This window comes from Macaca nemestrina, chromosome 18 (genome assembly GCF_043159975.1).
Source record: "Macaca nemestrina isolate mMacNem1 chromosome 18, mMacNem.hap1, whole genome shotgun sequence".
In the NCBI taxonomy this organism is placed as follows: Eukaryota; Metazoa; Chordata; class Mammalia; order Primates; family Cercopithecidae; genus Macaca; species Macaca nemestrina.
This window is the reverse complement of record NC_092142.1, coordinates 29543554-29565881: the sequence shown is the minus strand read 5'-3', so window position 1 is coordinate 29565881 and position 22328 is coordinate 29543554. Positions and strand designations below refer to the sequence as shown.

The following is a 22328-nucleotide window of genomic DNA, read 5'->3' as shown; positions in this document are numbered from 1 at the left end:
TTATAGTCATTTTAATTAGAGTGTGGTGGTATCTCATTGTGATTTGGATTTGCATTCCCTTGATGATTAATTATGATAAGCATCTTTCTATGTACCTGTTGGCCATTCGTATGTCTTCTTTTCACTAATGTCTATTAAGGTCTTTGGCACGTTTTTAAACTGGATTATATGTTTGTCTTATTTTGAGATTTCAAATTTCTTATGTACTTGATATTAACCTCTTGTCATATATATAGTTTGCGAGTATTTTCTCCCATTGTCTATGTTGTCTCTTCACTCTGTTATTTCATCTGATATGCAAAAGTGTTTTAGGTTGATGTAATCTCGTTTGCCTATTTTTGCTTAGGTTGTCTTTGCTTTGACGTCTTTCCAAGTCCAATGTTGTAAAGTATTTGCCTGGTTTTCATCTAATAGTTTCATAGTTTAGGGCATTACATTTAAGTCTATAATCCATTTTGAGTTTGTTTTTGTATATGATAAGGGTTAGGGATCTAGTCTTACTCTTCTGCTTATGGATATTCAATTTTTCCTGCACTATTTATTAAAGAGATTGTCTTTTCCCCAAAGTGTGTTCTCGGCATCTTTGTTGAAAATCAGTCAGCTTTAGGTGCATGAATTTATTTATGGACTCATTCGGCATATTGGTCTATGTGTTTGTTTTAATGCCAGTACAATGTTGTTTGGGATACTATAGCTTTGTAGTAAATTTTGAAGTCAGGTGGTGTGATGCCTTCAGCCTTGTTCCTTTTGCTCAGGATTGCTTTGGCAATTCTGGGTATTTTGTGATTCCATGTACATTTAGTTTTTGTGGGTTTTTTTTTTATATATATATATACTTTCAGTTCTAGGGTACATGTGCACAACGTGCAGGTTTGTTACATATGTATACATGTGCCATGTTGGTGTGCTGCACCCATTAACTCGTCATTTACATTAGGTATATCTCCTAATGCTATCCCTGCCCCCCCGCTCCCTACAATAGGCCCCGGTGTGTGATGTTCCCCTTCCTGTGTCCAAGTGATCTCATTGTTCAGTTCCCACCTATGAGTGAGAACATGCGGTATTTGGTTTTCTATTCTTGTGATAGTTTGCTGAGAATGATGGTTTCTAGCTGCATCCATGTCCCTACAAAGGACACAAACTCATCCTTTTTTATGGCTGCATAGTATTCCATGGTGTATATGTGCCCCATTTTCTTAATCCAGTCTGTCACTGATGGACATTTGGGTTGATTCCAAGTCTTTGCTATTGTGAATAGTGCCGCAATAAACTTACGTGTGCATGTGTCTTTATAGCAGCATGACTTATAATACTTTGGGTATATCCTCAGTAATGGGATGGCTGGGTCAAATGGTATTTCTAGTTCTAGATCCTTGAGGAATCGCCACGCTGTTTTCCACAATGGTTGAACTAGTTTACAGTCCCACTGACAGTGTAAAAGTGTTCCTATTTCTCCACATCCTCTCCAGCACCTGTTGTTTCCTGAGTTTTTTAATGATTGCCATTCTAACTGGTGTGAGATGGTATCTCATTGCGGTTTTGATTTGCATTTCTCTGATGGCGAGTGATGATGAGCATTTTTTCAAGTGTCTGTTGGCTGTATGAATGTCTTCTTTTGAGAAGTGTCTGTTCATATCCTTTGCCCACTTTTTGATGGGGTTGTTTTTTTCTTGTAAATTTGATTGAGTTCCTTTAAGGTTTTGGATATTAGCCCTTTGTCAAATGAGTAGATTGCAAAAATTTTCTCCCATTCTGTAGGTTGCCTGTTCACTCTGATGGTAGTTTCTTTTGCAATGCAGAAGCTCTTTAGTTTAATGAGATCCCATTTGTCAATTTTGGCTTTTGTTGCCGTTGCTTTTGGTGTTTTAGACATGAAGTCCTTGCCCATGCCTATATCCTGAATGGTATTACCTAGGTTTTCTTCTAGGGTTTTTATGGTTTTAGCTCTAACATTTAAGTCTCTAATCCATCTTGAATTAATTTTCATATAAGGAGTAAGGAAAGGATCCACTTTCAGCTTTCTACTTATGGCTAGCCAATTTTCCCAACACCATTTATTAAATAGGGAATCCTTTCTTCATTTCTTGTTTTTGTCAGGTTTGTCAAAGATCAGATGGCTGTAGATGTGTGGTATTATTTCTGAGGGCTCTGTTCTGTTCCATTGGTCTATATCTCTGTTTTGGTAGCAGTACCATGCTGTTTTGGTTACTGTAGCCTTGTAGTATAGTTTGAAGTCAGGTAGCGTGATGCTTCCAGCATTGTTCTTTTGGCTTAGGATTGTCTTGGCAATGCGGGCTCTTTTTTGGTTCCATATGAACTTTAAAGCAGTTTTCTCCAATTCTGTGAAGAAAGTCATTGGTAGCTTAACGGGGATGGCATTGAATCTATGAATTACCTTGGGCAGTATGACCATTTTCACAACATTGATTCTTCCTATGCATGAGCATGGTACGTTCTTCCTTTGTTTGTGTCCTCTTTTATTTCACTGAGCAGTGGTTTGTAGTTCTCCTTGAAGTTGGATTCCTAGGTATTTTATTCTCTTTGAAGCTATTGTGAATGGAAGTTCATTCATGATTTGGCTCTCTGTTTGTCTGTTATTGATGTATAAGAATGCTTGTGATTTTTGCACATTGATTTTGTATTCTGAGACTTTGCTGAAGTTTCTTATCAGCTTAAGGAGATTTTGGGCTGAGATGATGGGGTTTTCTAAATATACAATCATGTCATCTGCAAACAGGGACAATTTGACTTCTTCTTTTCCTAACTGAATACCCTTGATTTCTTTCTCTTGCCTGATTGCCCTAGCCAGAACTTCCAACACTATGTTGAATAGGAGTGGTGAGAGAGGGCACCCCTGTCTTGTGCCAGTTTTCAAAGGGAATGCTTCCAGTTTTTGCCCATTCAGTATGATATTGGCTGTGGGTTTGTCATAAATAGCTCTTATTATTTTGAGATACATTCCATCAATACCGAATATATTGAGAGTTTTTAGCATGAAGGGCTGTTGAATTTTGTCAAAGGCCTTTTCTGCATCTATTGAGATAATCATGTGGTTTTTGTCTTTGGTTCTGTTTATATGCTGGATTTCGTTTATTGATTTGCGTATGTTGAACCAGCCTTGCATCCCAAGGATGAAGCCCACTTGATCATGGTGGATAAACTTTTTGATGTACTGTTGGATTCGGTTTGCCAGTATTTTATTGAGGATTTTTGCATCGATGTTCATCAGGGATATTGGTCTGAAATTCTCTTTTTTTGTTGTATCTCTGCCAGGCTTTGGTATCAGGGTGATGTTGGCCTCGTAAAATGAGTTAGGGAGGATTCCCTCTTTTTCTATTGATTGGAATAGTTTCAGAAGGAATGGTACCAACTCCTCCTTGTACCTCTGGTAGAATTCGGGTGAATCTGTCTGGTCCTGGACTTTTTTTGTTTGGTAGGCTCTTAATTATTGCCTCAATTTCAGAGCCTGCTATTGGTCTATTCAGGGATTCAACTTCTTCCTGGTTTAGTCTTGGGAGAGTGTAAGTGTCCAGGAAATTATTCATTTCTTCTAGGTTTTCTAGTTTATTTGCATAGAGGTGTTTATAGTATTCTCTGATGGTAGTTTGTATTTCTGTGGGATCGGTGGTGATATCCCCTTTATCATTTTTTTATTGCATCTATTTGATTCTTCTCTCTTTTCTTCTTTATTAGTTTTGCTAGCAGTCTATCAATTTTGTTGATCTTTTCAAAAATCCAGCTCCTGGATTCATTCATTTTTTGGAGGGTTTTTTGTGTCCCCATCTCCTTCAGTCCTCCTCTGATCTTAGTTATTTCTTGCCTTCTGCTAGCTTTTGAATGTGTTTGCTCTTGCTTCTCTCGTTCTTTTAGTTGTGATGTTAGGGTGTCAATTTTAGATCTTTCCTACTTTCTCTTGTGGGCATTTAGTGCTATAAATTTCCCTCTACACACTGCTTTAAATGTGTCCCAGAGATTCTGGTATGTTGTATCTTTGTTCTCATTGGTTTCCAAGAACATCTTTATTTCTGCCTTCATTTCGTTATGTACCCAGTAGTCATTCAGGAGCAGGTTGTTCAGTTTCCATGTAGTTGAGCAGTTTTGATTGAGTTTCTTAGTCCTGAGTTCTAGTTTGATTGTACTGTGGTCTGAGAGACAGTTTGTTATAATTTCTGTTCTTTTACATTTGCTGAGGAGTGCTTTACTTCCATTTGTGGGGTTTTTTTTCTATTTTTTGTGAAGAATGTCATTGGTATTCTAATAGAAATTGCATTAAATCTATAGGTCACTTTGGGTAGCATGCCCATTTAAATAATATTCTTCCAATATATAAACACAATATATTTTCATTTATTCACGTGTATTTCATTTTTTCATCCATGTTTTATGATTTTCAGTGTAGACATCTTTCACCTTTTTATTTACGTTTATTGCTGGGTATCTTGTTTGTAGTTATTTGTATACACAGAAAAAGTATTTGACAAAATTTAACTTTGTTTATAGTGAAAACTCTAAGCAGATTATGTATAGAAGGTATGTATCTCAACACAGTAAATATGACAAACTAGTGTTAATATACCAAAGAGGGAAAAGAAGAAAGCTTTTTCTCTGAGATCTGTAACATGATAAGGATATCCATTTTCACCACTCCTATTCAACATAGTACTAGAAGTCCTAGCCAGAGTAATTAGTCAAGAGAAAGAAATAAAAGGCATTCAGATTGGAATGGAAAAATGAAATCGTCCTTGTTTACAGACAAAATGACCTTGTATATTAAAAAAACATAAACGTGTCACCAAAAACCTGTCAGAACTAATAAACAAGTTCTGTAAAGTTACAGGATACAAAATCAACATACAAATATCAATAGCATCTCTGTGTGCTGATAGAAAACCATCTGAAAAAGAAAATAAAACATGCAAGTTATAGTAGCTACAAAACGTAAGTCAGTCCATTTTGAGTTCATGTTTGTAAGGTCCAACTTTATTTTTCCCCTGTGGACTTCCAGTGTTCCCAACCCTGTTTTTTGAGAAGACTGTCCTTTTCTCATTGTGAATTCTTGAAACCCTTGTTGAAAATAAATTTACTATATACATGAGTGTTTATTTCTGGACTTTCCAGTCTGTTTCATCTTTTATTTATCTTTATGTCAGTAGCACACTGTTTTCAGTACAATAGCTTTGTAGTATGTTTTGAAATCAGAAAGTATGATGCCTCTTTGTTTTTCTTTCCCAAGATTGTTTATCCATCTGTGAAAGATTGTTTATCCATCTGTGGTCTTTTGAGATTCCACAGACATTTTAGACTATTTTAATACTTGTACAAAAAGTTACATTAATATTTTGATAGAGAGCACATTGAATCTGTAGATCACTCTGGGTAGTATTGGCATCTTAACAATATTGTCTTCAAATTTTTGAACACAAGTGTGTTTGAGAATTTATTTAATTTCCACATATTCGTGGACATGCCATTTTTCTTTCTGTTCTTCTAGTTTTATTCTGTTTGTAGTAAGAAGTGATGCTTTGTGTGATTGTCATCTGCTTAAATTTGGTAAGACTGTTTTGCGGCTTAACAGGTTGTCTATCTGTGATAATGTGTCATGTATGGTTACAGATATTATGTATTCTGCTGTCAAATGGTCAGTTCTGTATATGACTGTTAGGTCTAATCTTCTATAGTATTGTTCAAGTCCTCTGTTTCCTTATTGATCTTCTGTCTCTCTTATTCTTTCCATTACTGAAAGTGGAGTATGGAAGTCCCCTACTACTATTGTACTGCTGGCTACTTCAATTCTGTAAAAGTTTGCCAGTTGCTGCATGTATTTGGGAGGTGTGATGTCAGGTGCATATAAGTTAATATTTATTATAGCTTCCTGCACAATGAACCCTTTTATAATTATATAATGCTCTTCCTTGTCTCTTGTGACATGTTTTGATGTAACATGTATTTTAACTAATATGACAGTATTTTACTTTTGGCATTTTTTTTTTCCATTCTTTCATGTTCAGCTTATGTACATTCTTAGATCTAAAGTTGGCCTTCAGTAGAAAGCATGGAGTTGGATCTTTTTTCTTGAATGTATTCAGCCAAATTATGTATTTTGAATTTATTCATTTATATAGAAAGTAATTACTGAAAGGGAATGACTCACTATTGCATTTGTTCACTTTTTTGTTTTAGGTCTTGTATCTATTTTGGTCCTGTTTTCCTCTCTTGCTATCTTCCTTAGTGTTTTGTTGATTTTTGTAGTGACATGTTTTAATTCCTTTCCCACTTCTCTCTGTGTATCTACTGTAGGTATTTGCTTTGTGGTTACCATAGATATTATGTAAAACATGTTAAAGTTATAACAGTCTACCTCTAGCTGCTAACCTTAATTGCATACAAAAATCCTGCCTCTCTAGGAACCCTCCCTTGTATTTCGCTTTATATTGTGAATCCATTAGCACAGATTTCTGGTTATTTTTAAGTGTTTGACTTTTCAAATCTATAACAAAATTAAAAGTATTCTATGCACCATCATTATAATACATAATATTTAACTTGTATATATAATTACTGTTACCAGAAAGCTTTATATTTTTACATAATCTTGTGTTACTATTTACCATCATTTTATTTTTCAATATGAAGAATTGCCTGTCTTTAGCACTTCTTTTAGAACAGATCTAGTAGGTATGAATTCATTTGGCTTTTGTTGATTTTGAGTATTCTTTATTTCCAAATTTTTAAAGGATAGTTTTGGAAGATAACATTTTCTTGATTGGTAGTTGTCATTATTCAGCACTTTGAATATATCATTCTTCAACTTTCTGATCTGTGAGAATTTTTGGTGAGACATCTGCTGGTCATCCTATAGGAGTGGGCCTTGTATGTACCAAGTCACTGGGGTTTTTTGTTGTTTTTTGTTTTTGTTTTTGTTTTGGCTTCTAAATTCTCTTTGTAACTTTTGAATCTCTGATTATAATATGTCTTGTGGGTCTCTTTGTGTTGCTACTAGTTAGAGTTGGTAGAGTTTCATTAAATTTTAGGCTATTTTTTCCCTCAAATTTGGAAAATTCTCAGCCATCATTTCTTCAAATAAATTTTCTACTCTTTTCTCTCTCTTTGCATTCTAGAATGCCTGTTATGAGTATATTGGCCTACTTGATAGTACCCCATTAGTCCCATAGACACTGTATTGTTTTCTGTTTTTCTTTTTACTGTCTTGACTATATACTGTCAAATAACCTATTACCAAGCTTGTTGGGTTTTTTCTCCTACATCAAGTCTGCTATTAAACCCTCTAGTGAATCATTAAATTAAGTTATTTTTCAGCTCCACACTTTGTGCTTTTACAGTTTTAATCTCTCCTCATCAGTTCATTTTCTTCATGCATTTTTGTCGTCTTTTGTTTATTTTTCTGTATTCTCCTTTAACTGGTTGAGCATCTTTAAAATAGATATTTTACAAGGCACAGAGGCGTGTGCATGTAATCCCAGCTAGTTTGGAGGCTAAGGCAGGAGGATTGCTTGAGACCAGCCTGGGCAATATTGCAAGAACCCATGTCTAAGATTTTTTTTTATTAGCTTCTGTGGCATGTGCCTGTAGTCCCAGTGACTCCGGAGGCTGTGTCAGGAGGATTACTTTACCCCAGGAATTTGAGGCTAGGCTACATTGAGCTATGATTGTACCAGTGTACTCCAGTCTGAGTGACAGAGTAAGACTCCATTTTTTTCTTTTCCTTTTTTTTTTTTTTTTTTTTGATGTACTTTAGACTTTTATTTTACATTCAATGTGTACATGTGCTGATTTATTACAGGGGTATATTGCATGACACTGGTTTGGGGTATGAATAATCCCATCACCCAGATAATGAGCATAGTACCCAGTAGGTAGTTTTTCAGCCCTTGCCTCCTTCCTTTATTCCCCCTCTGTAAGTCCCCATTGTCTCTTTTTCCCATCTTTATGTCCATATGTACCCAATGTTTAGTTCCCAGTTACAAGAACATGGTCTTTGATTTTCTGTTCCTGTGTTAATTTACTTAGGACAATAGCTGCATCCATGTTGCTGCAAAGGACATGATTTTATTCTTTTTTATGGCTACATAGTATTCCATGGTATATATGTACCACATTTCCTTTAACCAGTCCACCATTGATGGGCACCTAGGCTGATTCCATGTTTTTGCTATTGCGAATAGTGCTGCAATGAACATATGAGTGCATGTGACTTTTTGGTAGAACAATTCATTTTCCTTTAGGTATATGCTAACTAATAGGATTGCTAGGTCAAATGGTAGTTCCAAGTTGTTTCAGAAATCTCCAAACTGTCTTCCACAGTCACTGAGCTAATTTACATTTCAATCAGCAGTGTATAAGTATTCTCTTTTCTGTACAGCTCTTGCCAGCATCTGTTTTTTGACTTTTCAATAATCACTGAGTGGTGTAAATAGTATCTCAGTGTGGTTTGAATTGCATTTTTCTGATGAGTAGTGATGTGTAACATTTTTTCGTATACTTGTTGGCTGCTTGTATGTCTTCTTTTGAGAAGTGTCTGCTCTTACCCTTTGCCTACTTTTTAATGGTTTTTTTTTTTTTGTTAATTTAAATTTCATATGGATTCTAGAATTAGGCCTTTGCCCGGTGCGTAGTTTGTGAGTATCTTCTCCAGTTCTGTAGGTTGTTGATTCTGTTCACAGTTTCTTTTGCTGTGCAGAAACTCTTTAATTAGGTCCCATTCGTCCATTTTTGTTTTTGTTACAATTGCTTTTGAAAACTTAGCCATAAATTCTTTGCCAAAGTCAATGTCTAGAATGGTATTTGCCAGGTTTTCTTCTAGTATGTTTATTTTTGAGAATCTTAATTTAAATCTTTAATCATGTTGAGTTAATTTTTTTATACAGTGAAAGGTAGGAGTTTATGTTCATTCTTCTGCATATGGTTAGTCAGTTATCCCAGAACCATTTGTTAAATAGGGGGTCCTTTCACTATTGCTTATTTTTGTTGACTTTGTGGAACATCCAATGATTGTAAGTGTGTGCCTCTATTTATTTCTGGGTACTCTATTCTGTTCCATTGGTCTATGTGTTTTTTTTTTTTTAATTTTGTTTTTCTTTGTTTCCTCTAAAAAAAAAAAAGTGTGGGGGGGTTTGCAAAATGTGCAGGTTTGTTACATGCAGAAAACAGAAAAAAGGTTTGCAAAACGTGCAGGTTTGTTACATAAGTGTATGTGTACCATGGTGATTTGCTGCACCTATTGACCCATCTTCTATGTTCCCTCCCCTCACCCCCAAAACCCCCAACAGGCACTGGTGTGTGATGTTCCCCTCCCTGTGTTCATGTGTTCTCATTGTTCAACTCCCACTTATGAGCGAGAACATATGGTGTTTAGTTTTCTGTTCCTGTGTTAGTTTGCTAAGGATGATGGCTTCCAGCTTCATCCATGTCCTTGCAAAGGACATTATCTCATTCCTTTTTACGGCTGCATAGTATTCCATGGTATATATGTACCACATTTTCTTTATCCAGTCTATCATTGGTCGGTATTTGGATTGGTTTCATTTCTTTGCTATTGTAAATAATGCTGCAATAAACTTGCGTGTGCATGTGTCTTTATATTAGAAAGATTTATATTCCTTTGGGTATATACCCAGTAATGGGATTGCTGGGTCAAATGGTATTTCTGGTTCTTGATCCTTGAGGAATCACCACACTGTCTTCCACAATGGTTGAATTAGTTTACATTCCCACCAACAGTGTAAAAACATTCTATTTCTTCACAGCCTCACCAGCATCTGTTGTTTCTTGACTTTTTAATGATAGCCATTCTGACTGGTGTGAGATGGTGTCTCATTATGGTTTTGATTTGCATTTCTCTGATAATCAGTGATGTTGACCTCTTTTCATGTTTGTTGGCTGTGTAAATATCTTCTTTTAAGAAGTGTCTGCCTGTATCCTTTGCCCACTTTTTGATGGGGTTGTTTTTTTTCTTGTAAATTTGTTTAAGTCTCTTGTAAATTCTGGATATTAGACCTTTGTCTGATGGGTAGATTGTAAAATTTTTCTCCCCTTCTGTAGGTTGCCTATTCACTCCAATAATAGTTTATTTTGCTGTGAAGCAGCCCTTTAGTTTAATTAGATCCCAATTGTCAATTTTGGTTTTTGTTGCAATTGCTTTTGGTGTTATAGTCATGAAGTCTTTGCCCATGCCAATATCCTCAATAGTATTGTCTAGATTTTCTTCTTAGGGTTTTTATGGTTTGGGGTTTTACATTTAATTCTTTAATCCATCTTGAGTTAATTTTTGTTTAAGGTGTGAGGAAGGGGTCCAGTTTCTGTTTTCTGCATATGGCTAGCCAGTTTTCCCAGCACCATTTATTGAATAGGGAATCCTTTCCCCATTGCTTGTTGTCAGGTTTGTCAAAAATCAGATGGTTGTAGATGTGTGGTGTTATTCATGAGGTCTCTGTTCTGTTCCATTGGTCTATATATCTGTTTTGGTACCAGTACCATGCTGTTTTGGTTACTTTAGCCTTTTAGTATAGTTTGAAGTCAGGTAGTATGATGCCTCCAGCTTTGTTCTTTTCACTTAGGATTGTCTTGGCTATATGGGGTCTTCTTTGATTCCATATGAAATTTAAGGTAGTTTTTTCCAATTCTGTAAAGAATGCCAATGGTCATTTGATGGGAATAGCATTTAATCTATAAATTACTTTGGGCAGTATGGCCATTTTCACAATGTTCATTCTTCCTATCCATGAGGAGGGAATGTTTTTCCATTTGCTTGTGTCCCCTCTTATTTCCTTGAGCAGTGGTTTGTAGATCACCTTGAAGAGGTCTTTCACATCCCTTGTTAGCTGTATTCCTGGGTATCTTATTCTCTTTGTAGCAATTGTGAATGGGAGTTCATTCATGATTTGACTCTCTGCTTGTCTATTGTTGGTGTAAAGGAATGCTTGTGATTTTTGCACATTGATTTTGTATCCTGAGACTTTGCTGAAGTTGTTTATCAGTTTAAGGAGTTTGGGGCTGAGATGACTGGGTTTTCTAAATATAAAATTATGTCATCTGCAAACAGAGATAATTTTACTTCCTGTCTTCCTATTTGAATACCCTTTCTTTCTTTCTCTTGCCTGATTGCCCTGGCCAGAACTTCTAATACTATGTTGAGTAGGAGTGGTGAGAGAGGGCATCTTTGTCTTGTACTGGTTTTCAAAGGGAATACTTCCAGCCTATGCCCATTTAATATGATGTTGGCTATGGGTTTGTCATAAATAGCTCTTTTTATTTTGAGGTATGTTCCATCAATACCTAGTTTATTGAGAGTTTTTAACACAAAGAGATGTTGAATTTTATCAAAGGCCTTTTCTGCATCTATTGAGATAATCACGTGGTTTTTGTCTTTTGTTCTGTTTATGTGACGGATTATGTTTATTGATTTGCATATGTTGAAACAGCCTCGCATCCCAGGGATGAAGCCAACTTGATTGCGTTGGATAAGTTTTTTGATGTGCTGCTGGATTCGGTTTGCCAGTATTTCATTGAGGGTTTTCGCATCAATGTTCATCAGGGATATTAGTCTGAAGTTTTCTTTTTTTTGTTGTCTCTCTTCCTGGTTTTGGTATCAGGATGATGCTGGCTTCATAAAATGAGTTAGGGAGGAGTCCCTCCTTTTCAGTTGTTTGGAATAATTTCAGAAGGAATGCTACCAGCTCCTCATGGTACTTCTGATAGAATTCAGCTGTGACTCCATCTAGTCCTGGGCTTTTTTTAGCTGGTAGGCTATTAATTACTGCCTCAGTTTCAGAACTTGTTATTGGTCTATTCAGGGATTCTACTTCTTCCTGGTTTAGTCTTGGGAGGGTGTATGTGTCCAGGAATTTATCCATTTCTTCTGGATTTTCTAGTTTATTTGTGTAGAGGTGTTTATAGTATTCTCTGGTGGTAGTTTGTATTTCTGTGGGATCAGTGGTGATATCCCCTTTATCATTTTTTATTGTGTCTATTTGATTCTTCTCTCTTTTCTTCTTTATTAGTCTAGCTAGCGGTCAGTCTATTTTGTTAACTTTTTCAAAAAACCAGTTCCTGGATTCATTTATCTTTTGGAGAGTTTTTCATGTCTCTATCTCCTTCAAGTCTGTTCTGATCTTTGTTATTTCCTGTCTTCTGCTAACTTATGCATTAGTTTGCTCTTGCCTCTCTAGCTCTTTTAATTGTAATGTTAGGGTATTGACTTGAGATCTTTCTAACTTTCTGATGTGGGCATTTAGTACTGTAAATTTCCCTTTTAACACTGCTTTGCCTGCATCCCAGAGATTCTGGTATGCCGTCTCTTTGTTTTCATTGGTTTCAAAGAACTTTTTGATTTCTGCCTTTATTTCATTATTTACCCAGGAGTCATTCAGGAGCAGGTTCTCAGGTTCTTTAATTTCCACGTAATTGAGTGGTTTTGAGTGAGTTTTTAAATCCTGAGTTCGAATTTGATTTCACTGTGGTCTGAGAGACTGTTTGTTATGATTTCAGTTCTTTCTCATTTGCTGAGGAGTGTTATATTTCCAATTATGTGTTCAATTTTAGAATAAGTGCCATGTGGCACTGAGAATAATGTATATTCTGTTGATTTGGGGTGGAGAGTTCTGTAGATGTCTCTTAGGTCCACATGATCCAGAGCTGAGTTCAAGTCCTGAATATCCTTGTTAATTTTCTGTCTTGTTGATATGTCTAATATTGATAGTAGAGTATTATCGTCTCCCACTATTATTGTGTGGGAGTCTAAGTCTCTTTGTAAGCCTCTAAGAACTTATTTTGTGAATCTGGGTGCTCCTGTATTGGATACATATATATTTAGAATAGTTCACTCTTCTTGTTGAATTGTTCCCTTTACCTTCTTTGCCTTTTTTGATATTTGTTGATGTAAAGTCTATTTTGTCAGAAACTGGGATTGCAACCTCTGCTTTTTTTTTTCTTCCATTTGCTTGGTAAATTTTCCTCCATCCCTTTATTTTGAGTCTATATGTGTCTTTGCATGTGAGATTGGTCTCCTGAATACAGCATACCAATGGGTCTTGACTCTTTATCCAATTTGCCATGCTGTGTCTTTTAATTGACACATTTGGCCCATTTACATTTAAGGTTAATATTGTTATGTGTGAATTTGATCCTGCCATCATGATGCTATTTGGCTGTTTTGCACACTAGTTGATGCAATTTCTTCATAGTGTCATTGGTCTTTACATTTTGGTGTGTTTTTGCAGTGGCTGGTACCAGGTTTTCCTTTCCATATTTAGAGCGTCTTTCAGTAGCTCTTGCAAGGCAGGTCTGGTGGTAATGAAATCCCTCAGCATTTGCTTGTCTGGAAAGGACTTTATTTCTCCTTTACTTTAAAAGCTTAGTTTGGCTGCATATGAAATTCTGGGTTGAAAATTCTTTTCTTTAAGAATGTTGACTATTGGCCCCCAATCTCTTCTGGCTTATATAGTTTCTGCTGAGAGGTCTGCTGTTAGTCTGATAGATTTCCCTTTGTAGGTGACCTGGCCTTTCTCTCTGGCTACCCTTAACATTGTTTCCTTCATTTCGACCTTGGAGAATCTGATGATTATGTGTCTTGGGGTTGATGTTCTCATGGAGCATCTTAGCAGTAGACTCTGCATTTCCTAAATTTGCATATTGGCTTGTCTTCTAGGTTGGGGAAGTTCTCCTGGATAATATCCTGATGTATGTTTTCCAGCTTGTTTGCATTCTCCCCATCTGCTTCAGATACTCCAATCCATCATAGATTCAGTCTTTTTGTGAAGTCACATATTTCTTGGAGGCTTTGTTCATTCCTTTTATTCTTTTTTCTCTAGTCTTGTCTGCATGCCTTATTTCAGCAAGGTGGTCTTTCAACACTGATATCCCTTCTTCTGTTTGGTTGGTTTGGCTATTGATACTTGTGTGCTTCATGAAGTTCTCATGCTGTGTTTTTCAGTTCCATCAGGTCATTTATGCGCCTCTCTAAACTGTTTATTCTAGTAGAAACTCCTCTATCCTTTTATCGAGATTCTTAGCTTTTTGCATTGGGTTAGAACATGCTCCTTTAGCTCAGCCTAGTTTTTTATTACCCATCTTCTGAAGCCTACTTCTGTCAATTCTTCTGTCTCATCCTCCATCCAGCTCTGCATCCTTGATAGAAATGTTGCAATCATTTGAAGAAGAGGCACTGTGGCTTTTTGGGTTTTTTTGCTGTTGTTGATTCTTTTTCATCTTCATGAGTTTGTCTGGTTTCAATCTTTAAGGCTGCTGATGCTTGGATGGGGATTTTGTGGGGGCTTTTTGTTGTTGTCGATGCTGTTGTTGTTGCTTTCTGTTTGTTTTTCTTTCAATGGTCATGTCCCACTTCTTTAGGGCTGCTGCGGTTTGCTGGGGGTTCACTTCAGGCCCTATTTGTTACATGCATCCTTGTGAAGAGACCACCAAACAGGCTTTGTGTGAGTAATAATGCTTTTTAATCACCAGGGTGCAGGCAGACTGAGTCCAAAAAAGGAGTCAGCAAAGGGAGATAGAGGTGGGGCAATTTTATAGGATTTGAGTAGGTAGTGGAAAATTACAGTTAAAGGGGGTTATTCTCTTGCGGGCAGGGGCAGGGGTTACAAGGTGCTCAGTGGGGAAGTTCTGAGACTCATTGCCTAGAAGAAGGAATGTCACAAGGTTAATTGATCAGTTAAGGTGGGGTAGGAACAAATCACAATGGTGGAATGTCATCAGTTAAGGCAGGAACTGGCTATTTTCACTTCTTTTGTGGTTCTTCAGTTGCTTCAGGCCATCTGGATGTATATGTACAGGTCTTGAGCTCAGAGGCCTAAGACTCTTCATCTGGTTTACTCCTGTGCCTGGAGATGTCACTCAGGGAGGCTGGAGAACAGCAAAGATGCATGCCTGCTCCTTCTTCTGGAATCTCTGAACTCAAGGGGCACTAACCTGATGCCAGTAGGATTGCTCCTGTATAGGGTGTCCGACAACCCCTGTTGGAGGGTCTCACCCGGTTGGGTGGCACATGGAACAGAACTTGTGTAATGAAGCACTTTGTCCCTTGGTGGAGGGGTGTACTTCGCTGGGGGGAAACCCACTTGTCTGGGCTGCCTGGATCCCTCAGAACTACCAGTAGGAAAGGCTAAGTCTACTTGTCCACAGAGACTGCCATCACCCCTCCCCCTAGGGGCTCAGGCCCAGGGAGATCTGGGTTCTTTCCCTGAGCCTCTGGCTGGACTTATTGGAGTTCCTGCAGGGAAGCCTGGCACAATCAGGAAGGATGGGTCAGGGTCAGGCCTGAAGAGGCACTCTGGCTGCAGTCTGCCACAGCCAGTGTGTTGGGCTGTGGGGAACATATCTTGGGACCAAGCCAACCAGCCTCTCTGACTCCAGAAGGGGAAAAGTGCAGCCTGGAGCTATAGAGATGGATGCCGCCCTTCTCCCACCCATTGAGCTTAGCGTATTAGGCAGTTGTGAGTCCCAGTGCTGGCTGCTGCCCCTCTACCAAGGGGCTCAAATGGCTTAGACAGCAGGCAGCCGCCGCTGTGGTGCTGGTTGCTCCTCCCACCAGGTGCTTGGCAGGCTTAAGCAGATTCCAGCTGAGAGGCTGTTGAGAATCTGCACAGCCCCAGGGTTGGGATGCTAAGCCCCAGTGGTGTGAGTTCACAAATGGGATCTTGCAATCCATGGGCGGCATAGTTCCGTGGAAAAAGCATGCTTTTCCCAGCTGGGTAGCATCCTCACTCACCACCTGCTTTGGCTGGCAGGAGGGAGCTCTCCTGCCCTGTGTGGCCCTCAGATGGGCTGCCACACCACACTGTTATTACTTCCTCTCTGTGGATCATGCCAGCCTCCTAGTCAATTCTGATGGGAGAACCTGGATACCTTGGTTGCCAGTGAAGGATTCACACAGTTATTATAGTTCTTTTCGATGGGAGCCTCCAAACCCTGCTGTTTCTAGTCAGCCATCTTGGTGCTGCTTCTGTGTGTCTGTTTTTGTGCCAGTACTCTGCTGTTTGGGTGACTGTAGGCTTATAGTTTAGTTTGAAGTTGGATGGTGTGAAGCCTTTGGCTTTGTTCTTTTTGTTTAGGATTGCTTTGGCTATTTGGACTCTTAGTTCCATATGAATTTTAGAATAGTATTTTTCTAATTTTGTGCAAAATGACGTTGGTAGTTTGATAGAATAGTATTGAATCTCTAGATTGCTTTGGGTAGTATGGCCATTTTAATGATGTTGATTCTTCTATGGGCATGGAATATTTTTCCAATTGTTCATGTTGTCTATAATTTTTTCAACATTGTTTTATAGTTCCCCTTGTAGAGATCTTTAACCTCATTGGTTAGATCTATTCCTAGGTATTTGGTATTTTCTTTGTGTGTGTGGCTATTGTAAATGGAATTGTGTTCTTGTTTTGGCTCTCAGCTTGAATGTTATTGGTGTATAGAAATGCTACTGATTTTTGTACTTTGATTTTGCATCTTGAAACTTTACTGGAGTTCCTTATCAGTTTTAGGAGCCTTTTGGCACAGTCTTTCCAGATGTAGAATCATATCAGCAGACATGATGTCACTTTCCTCTTTTCCTTTTTGGATGCCTTTTATTTCATTCTCTTGACTGATTTTTCTGGCTAGTACTTACTATGTTGAATAGAAGTGGTAAGAGTGGGCATTCTTGTCTTGTTCTTGTTTTTAAAGGGAATACCTCCAGCTTTTGCCTGGTCAGTATGTTGGCTGTGGGTTTCTCATAGATGGCTCTCATTATTTTGAGGTATGTTTCTTCAGTGCTTAGTTTATTGAGGGTTTTATTTATCATTAAGAGATGTTAAGTTTTATCAAAAGCTTATCTTACATCTATTGAAATGGTGATTTTTTTTTCTTTTTTCTTTTTTCTTTTTTTTGGAGACAGAGTCCCGCTCTATCCTCAAAGCTGGAGTGCTCACTGCAACCTCTACCTCCCAGCTTCAAGTGATTCTCACGGCTCAGCCTCCCGAGTACCTGTGACTACAGGCACGCACCAACACACCCAGCTAATTTTTGTATTTTTAGGAGAGACAGGGTTTCGCCATGTTGGCCAAGCTGTTCCTGAACTCCTGGCCTCAGGTGATCCACCTGCCTCAGCCTTCCAAAGTGCTGGGATTACAAGCATGAGCCACTGTGCCCAGCTTTTAAATTTTAATTCTATGTGATGAATCACATTTATGATTTCTATATGCTGGAACAACCTTGCATTCCAGGAATAAAGCCTAGCTAATTGTGGTAAATACACTTTGGCTGTGCTGCTCGATTTGGTTTGCTAGTATTTTGTTGAAGACTTTTCTGTGTTCATCAGCTATATTGTCCTGCTGTTTTGTTTGTTCATTGTGTCTTTGCCAGATTTTGGTAACAGAGTGATGTTGGCCTCATAGAATGAGAGGGGAGGAGTCCCTCCTTCTCATTTTTTGAAATAGTTTGAGTAGAATTGATACCAGCTCTTCCTTGTACTTGTGGTATATTTCAGTTGTGAATCCATCTTGTCCAGGACTCTTTTTTGGTTGGTAGATTTTTTATTACTGATTCAATATCAGAACTTGATACTGGTTTGTTCAGGGTTTCAGTTTCTTCCCTATTCACTCTTTGGAGATTGTGTGTTTCTAGGAATTTATTCATTTCCTCTAGATGTTCTACTTTATGTGCATAGAAGTCTTCATAAGTCTCTGAGAATCTTTTATATACCTGTGGGGTTGATTGCAATGTTCCCTTTGTTGTTTCTCATTGTGCTTATCTGGATCTTCTGTTTTTCTTTGTTAACCTCGCTAGTGGTCTATCAATCTTGTTTATCCTTTCAAAGAACCAACTTTTGGTTTTGCTGATGCTTTGTATGGAATTTGGGGTCTCAATTTAATTCAGTTGTCTGATTTTAGTTATTTCTTTTCTTCTGCTAGCTTTGTGCTCAGCTTATTTTTCTTTTTCTAGTTTCTTTACATATGATGTTACCTCAGTAATTTGAGATCTAACTTTTAAAGTAGGCATTTCATGTTATAAACTTTTTAATGCAGCTTTAGCTGTGTCCCAAAGATTTTAGTATGTGTTTTCTCTGTTTTCACTTATTCAAAGAAGGTTTTGATTTCTTCCTTGATTTTATTGTTTACTCAAAAGTTGTTGAGAAGCCAGTTGTTTAATTTCTGTGCATTTCTGTAGTTTTGAGAGATCTGCTTGTTGTTTTCTGTTTTTATTCTATTTTAGTCCAAGAGTATGGTTGGTATGATTTTGACTTTTTTAAAATTTATTGAGACTTGCTTTCTGGCTGAGCATATAGGTTCAATCATCAAGTGTGTCCTGTGTGCATATGAAGGATTTATGTGTTCTATGGTTGATGGGTTGAGTGTTCTGTAGGTGTCTATTAGGCCCAATTGGTCTATTCTGTAGATGCCTATTAGGTCCAGTTGGTCATGTGGAATTGATGTCCAAAATTTCTTTGTTTATTTTCTGCCTCAATGATATAATGATGTCCATGGGGTGTTGAAGTACACCACTGTTATTATGTGGCTAATTCTTTTCTTAGGACTAGAAGTACTTGTTTTATGAATCTTGGTGCTCCAAAGTTTGGTGCATAGGTATTTAGCATATTTAAGTATTCTTATTGAATTGAACCCTTTATCGTTATGTAATATATCCTTGTCCTTTTGTATGATTATTGGCTTAATGTCCTTATTTCTTTTTTATTTTTTTTTATTTTTTGAGACGGAGTCTTGCTCTGTCACCCAGGCTGGAGTGCAGTAGCGCGATCTCGGCTCACTGCAAGCTCCGCCTCCTGGGTTTACGCCATTCTCCTGCCTCAGCCTCCTGAGTAGCTGGGACTACAGGCGCCCGCCACCTCGCTCGGCTAGTTTTTTGTATTTTTAGTAGAGACGGGGTTTCACCATGTTAGCCAGGATGGTCTCGATCTCCTGACCTTGTGATCCGCCCGCCTCAGCCTCCCAAAGTGCTGGGATTACAGGCTTGAGCCACCACGCCTGGTCCAATGTCCTCATTTCTTAAAGAAGACAGAGAATGCCAGGTATAGTTGCTGGTTTTATCCCAGCACTTTGAGAGTCTGAGGCTGTAGGATTCCTTGAGGTCAAGAATTCTTGACCAGCCTAGGTGACCTAGAAAGACCCTGTCTGTACAAAGAATTTTAAAAGTATTCAGATGTGATGGTACATTCCTGTAGTCATAGCCGCTTGGGAAAGTTAGGGAGGGTGACTTCTTTAGGCCAGGAATTCAAGGTTCCACTGAGCTGTGATTGCACTCTGGCCTGATGACAGTGTAAGAACTTGTCTATAAGGCAAAGATAGATATTTTAAATTAATTTAAAATTAGTTTGTTGGGAACAGGTCCCCAAATCTGGCCATAAACAGGCCCCAGAACTGGCCATAAACAAATCTCTGCAGCACTGTGACATGTTCTTGAGGGCCATGATACCCACGCTGAAGGTTGTAGATTTACCAGAATGAGGGCAAGGAATACCTGGCCCACCCAGGATGGAAAACCACTTAAGGTATTCCTAAGCCACAAACAATAGCATGAGCAATCTGTGCCTTAAGGACATGTTCCTGCTACAGATAACTAGCCAGAGCCCATCCCTTTGTTTCCTATAAGGAATACTTTTAGTTAATCTATAATCTATAGAAACAATGCTTATCACTGGCTTGCTGTCAATAAATATGTGGGTCAAACTCTGTTTGGGGCTTCAGCTCTGAAGGCTGTGAGTCCCCTGATTTCCCACTCCACACTCTGTATTTCTGTGTGTGTGTCTTTAATTCTTCTAGCACTGCTGGGTTAGGGTCTCCACAACCGGGCTGGTCTCGGCATTAGCTAATAGATTTCTACTACTCTAACTTCACTTGGATATTAATATGTTAATTAATAGATTTCTACTTCTTTAGATTCACTTTCATTTTGGTCCTTTGATTTAGCCGTGTTTTTTGGTACTTTGATGTTTTGTGGTTTTGTTGATATTTTGATCAAGTAAGAAACAGCTACCTATTCCATTTTTTATGGAATGAATTTTTACAGATGAAAACTGATAGCTGTCAGGCCACTCTAGTCATTCTGGGAAATTCTTCAAACTGTTGTCAGGATGTGTCTTCTCTGGACTACTGTGTGTATTTTCCTATTAAAAAGATTTGCCTTTTTTTCTCTTAAGAGCCTTTAATCTCTCCCTTTGGTGAGCGTCATAGTCACTACTTTCTTTCTGTTGTGGAAATAAGCATTCATCTTTGTTCTCAGTTGACCCAACATGTCATTTCAACTATATCACCATTTTCTTCAGCACCACATATTAAAGGAAGCAATGAACAATCTTTAGCCCCAGAATAACCCAGAACTTTGGACATATGTTTTGCTCCTTTTTTTTTCTTTGCTGGGGGCAAAACAGAATGTGAAAAATTTCTGTGTAACTGCACTGTGCTGTGGTGCACAAATACAACAAATTTTCTTCCTTCTAAATGCGACCATTCTTGGCTTTGTGTTCACCTAAGTGCTGCAAACTCAACTGGCTTTAGTCACGCTAATATATTTAAGTTCATATATCAATTGAGAAAACAAAGGGACCTCAAGTTTTTGATTCAACTATCATGGTGTTCTCAACGTGGTATAATTTGGTATATTACATTTATAAAGTATTTTCACCTGAATTTAATAATTGGAATTTTTAAAACTTTTGGTATCTTTCAGATATGTTTTCTCATGATACTCAAGGCCTCTTGAGAAAAAAGTGCATAGAAGCATCATTCCAAAAATTGATATTGGATAGATATGGGAGCTGTGGCCCTCAGAATTTACACTTAAGGAAAGAGTGGGAAAGTAAGGGTAAGTATGGCAGTCACAACAGATGTTGTGATGGACATACAAAATGTAGCACAACTACCTGTAACAAAAACGTCACTGCTATAAGAGGTCAAAAACAAAAAACTCCATCTATGTCAGTTGCTTTTTCTAATCCATGTGTTTCTGCAACTAAATGTCAGCATCAATTTTTGAAACATACCTTTTCTTTGAAAGAAAATTTGGAAAATCTGAATAGTGACTTAGTCCACATTTCAAATAATCTTATAAACCAGTTAAAACATAGAATTAGAGTAAATGTTCAGTCAAATATTTCTGAAAAGAAAAGATTTAAAAATGAAGAGGTGATTTCTAAATATGATCAATTTGATGGGTCCTTTGTTAAAAGTTTGTTTCACCAACAAATAACATCTCCTTCTGCTTGTGATCGATATAGAAAGGTCTTCATTCATTCATCATTGATTAATCAAGTCACGAAATAGATAATTTGGGAAAACATCACACATATGATAAAATTTTGACAGCCTTTAGGCAGATCTCTACCAGTATATTTGTATTGCAGAGAAAAATCAGTACAATAAATCTGATACAACATTAAGCCAAGGCATAAGCCCCAGAAGACATCAGAAAACTCATTTTCTACAGAACCATTACAAATGTAAAATATGTGAGAAAGTCTTTCATGAATGCACCAACCATATCCATCAGAGTATCCATATTCAAGAGAAGTCTGCCAAATGTATCAAGTGTGTAGAAACTTTTATGCAGTCATCAAAACATACTCAGCCTCAGAAAATCCATGTTGGAGAAAAGTCACACAGATGTAATAATGGTGAGAAAATCCTTAGTAAATTGTCAAGTCTAAGAAACCATAAGATAATCCATAATGAAGAGAAACCTTACAAATGTAAAGAATGTGACAAAGCCTTTAACCATCGTTCACACTTTACTTAACATCAAATAATACATACTGGAGAGAAACCATAAAAATGTAAAGAATGTGGCAAAGCCTTCAATTCTAGTTCACATTTTACTATACATCAGAGAATTCACACTGGAGAAAAACTTTACAAATGTAAAGCATGTACCAAATATTTTACTTATTCTTCAAATCTTGTGCATCAGAGAATTCATACTGGAGAGAAACCTTACAAATGTAAAGAATGTGGTAAATCATTTAAAGTGTCTTCAGCCCTTACTCAGCACAAGAGAATTCATAGGGGAAAGAAGCCCTACAAATGTAAGGAATGCAGCAAAACCTTTAACGGTAGGTCGTACCTAACTAAACATCAGAGAATTCATACCAGAGAAAAACTTACACGTGTAAATCATGTAGCAAATCTTTTTCTCGTCCCTCGAGTCTTATTATCCACCAGAGAATTCATACTGGAGAAAAACCCTATAAATGCAAAGAATGTGGCAAAGCCTTTAATTGTAGTTCATGCCTTACTTGACATCGAAGCATTCATACTAGAGAGAAACCCTACAAATGTAAGGAATGCAGCAAAGCCTTTAACTATAGGTCATACCTAAT

At 37.6% G+C, this 22328-nt stretch overlaps 1 protein-coding gene across 1 annotated transcript in view; it reads left to right on the top strand.

Moving 5' to 3' along the window:
• Positions 1–22328, top strand: part of LOC105482975 (KRAB box domain containing 5) — a 42980-nt gene that overhangs the window by 19069 nt on the left and 1583 nt on the right. Inside the window, 3 exon segments of the mRNA XM_071084460.1 lie at positions 20684–20818; positions 21357–22106; positions 22109–22327. Coding sequence (XP_070940561.1) covers positions 20684–20818; positions 21357–22106; positions 22109–22327 — 1104 coding nt within the window.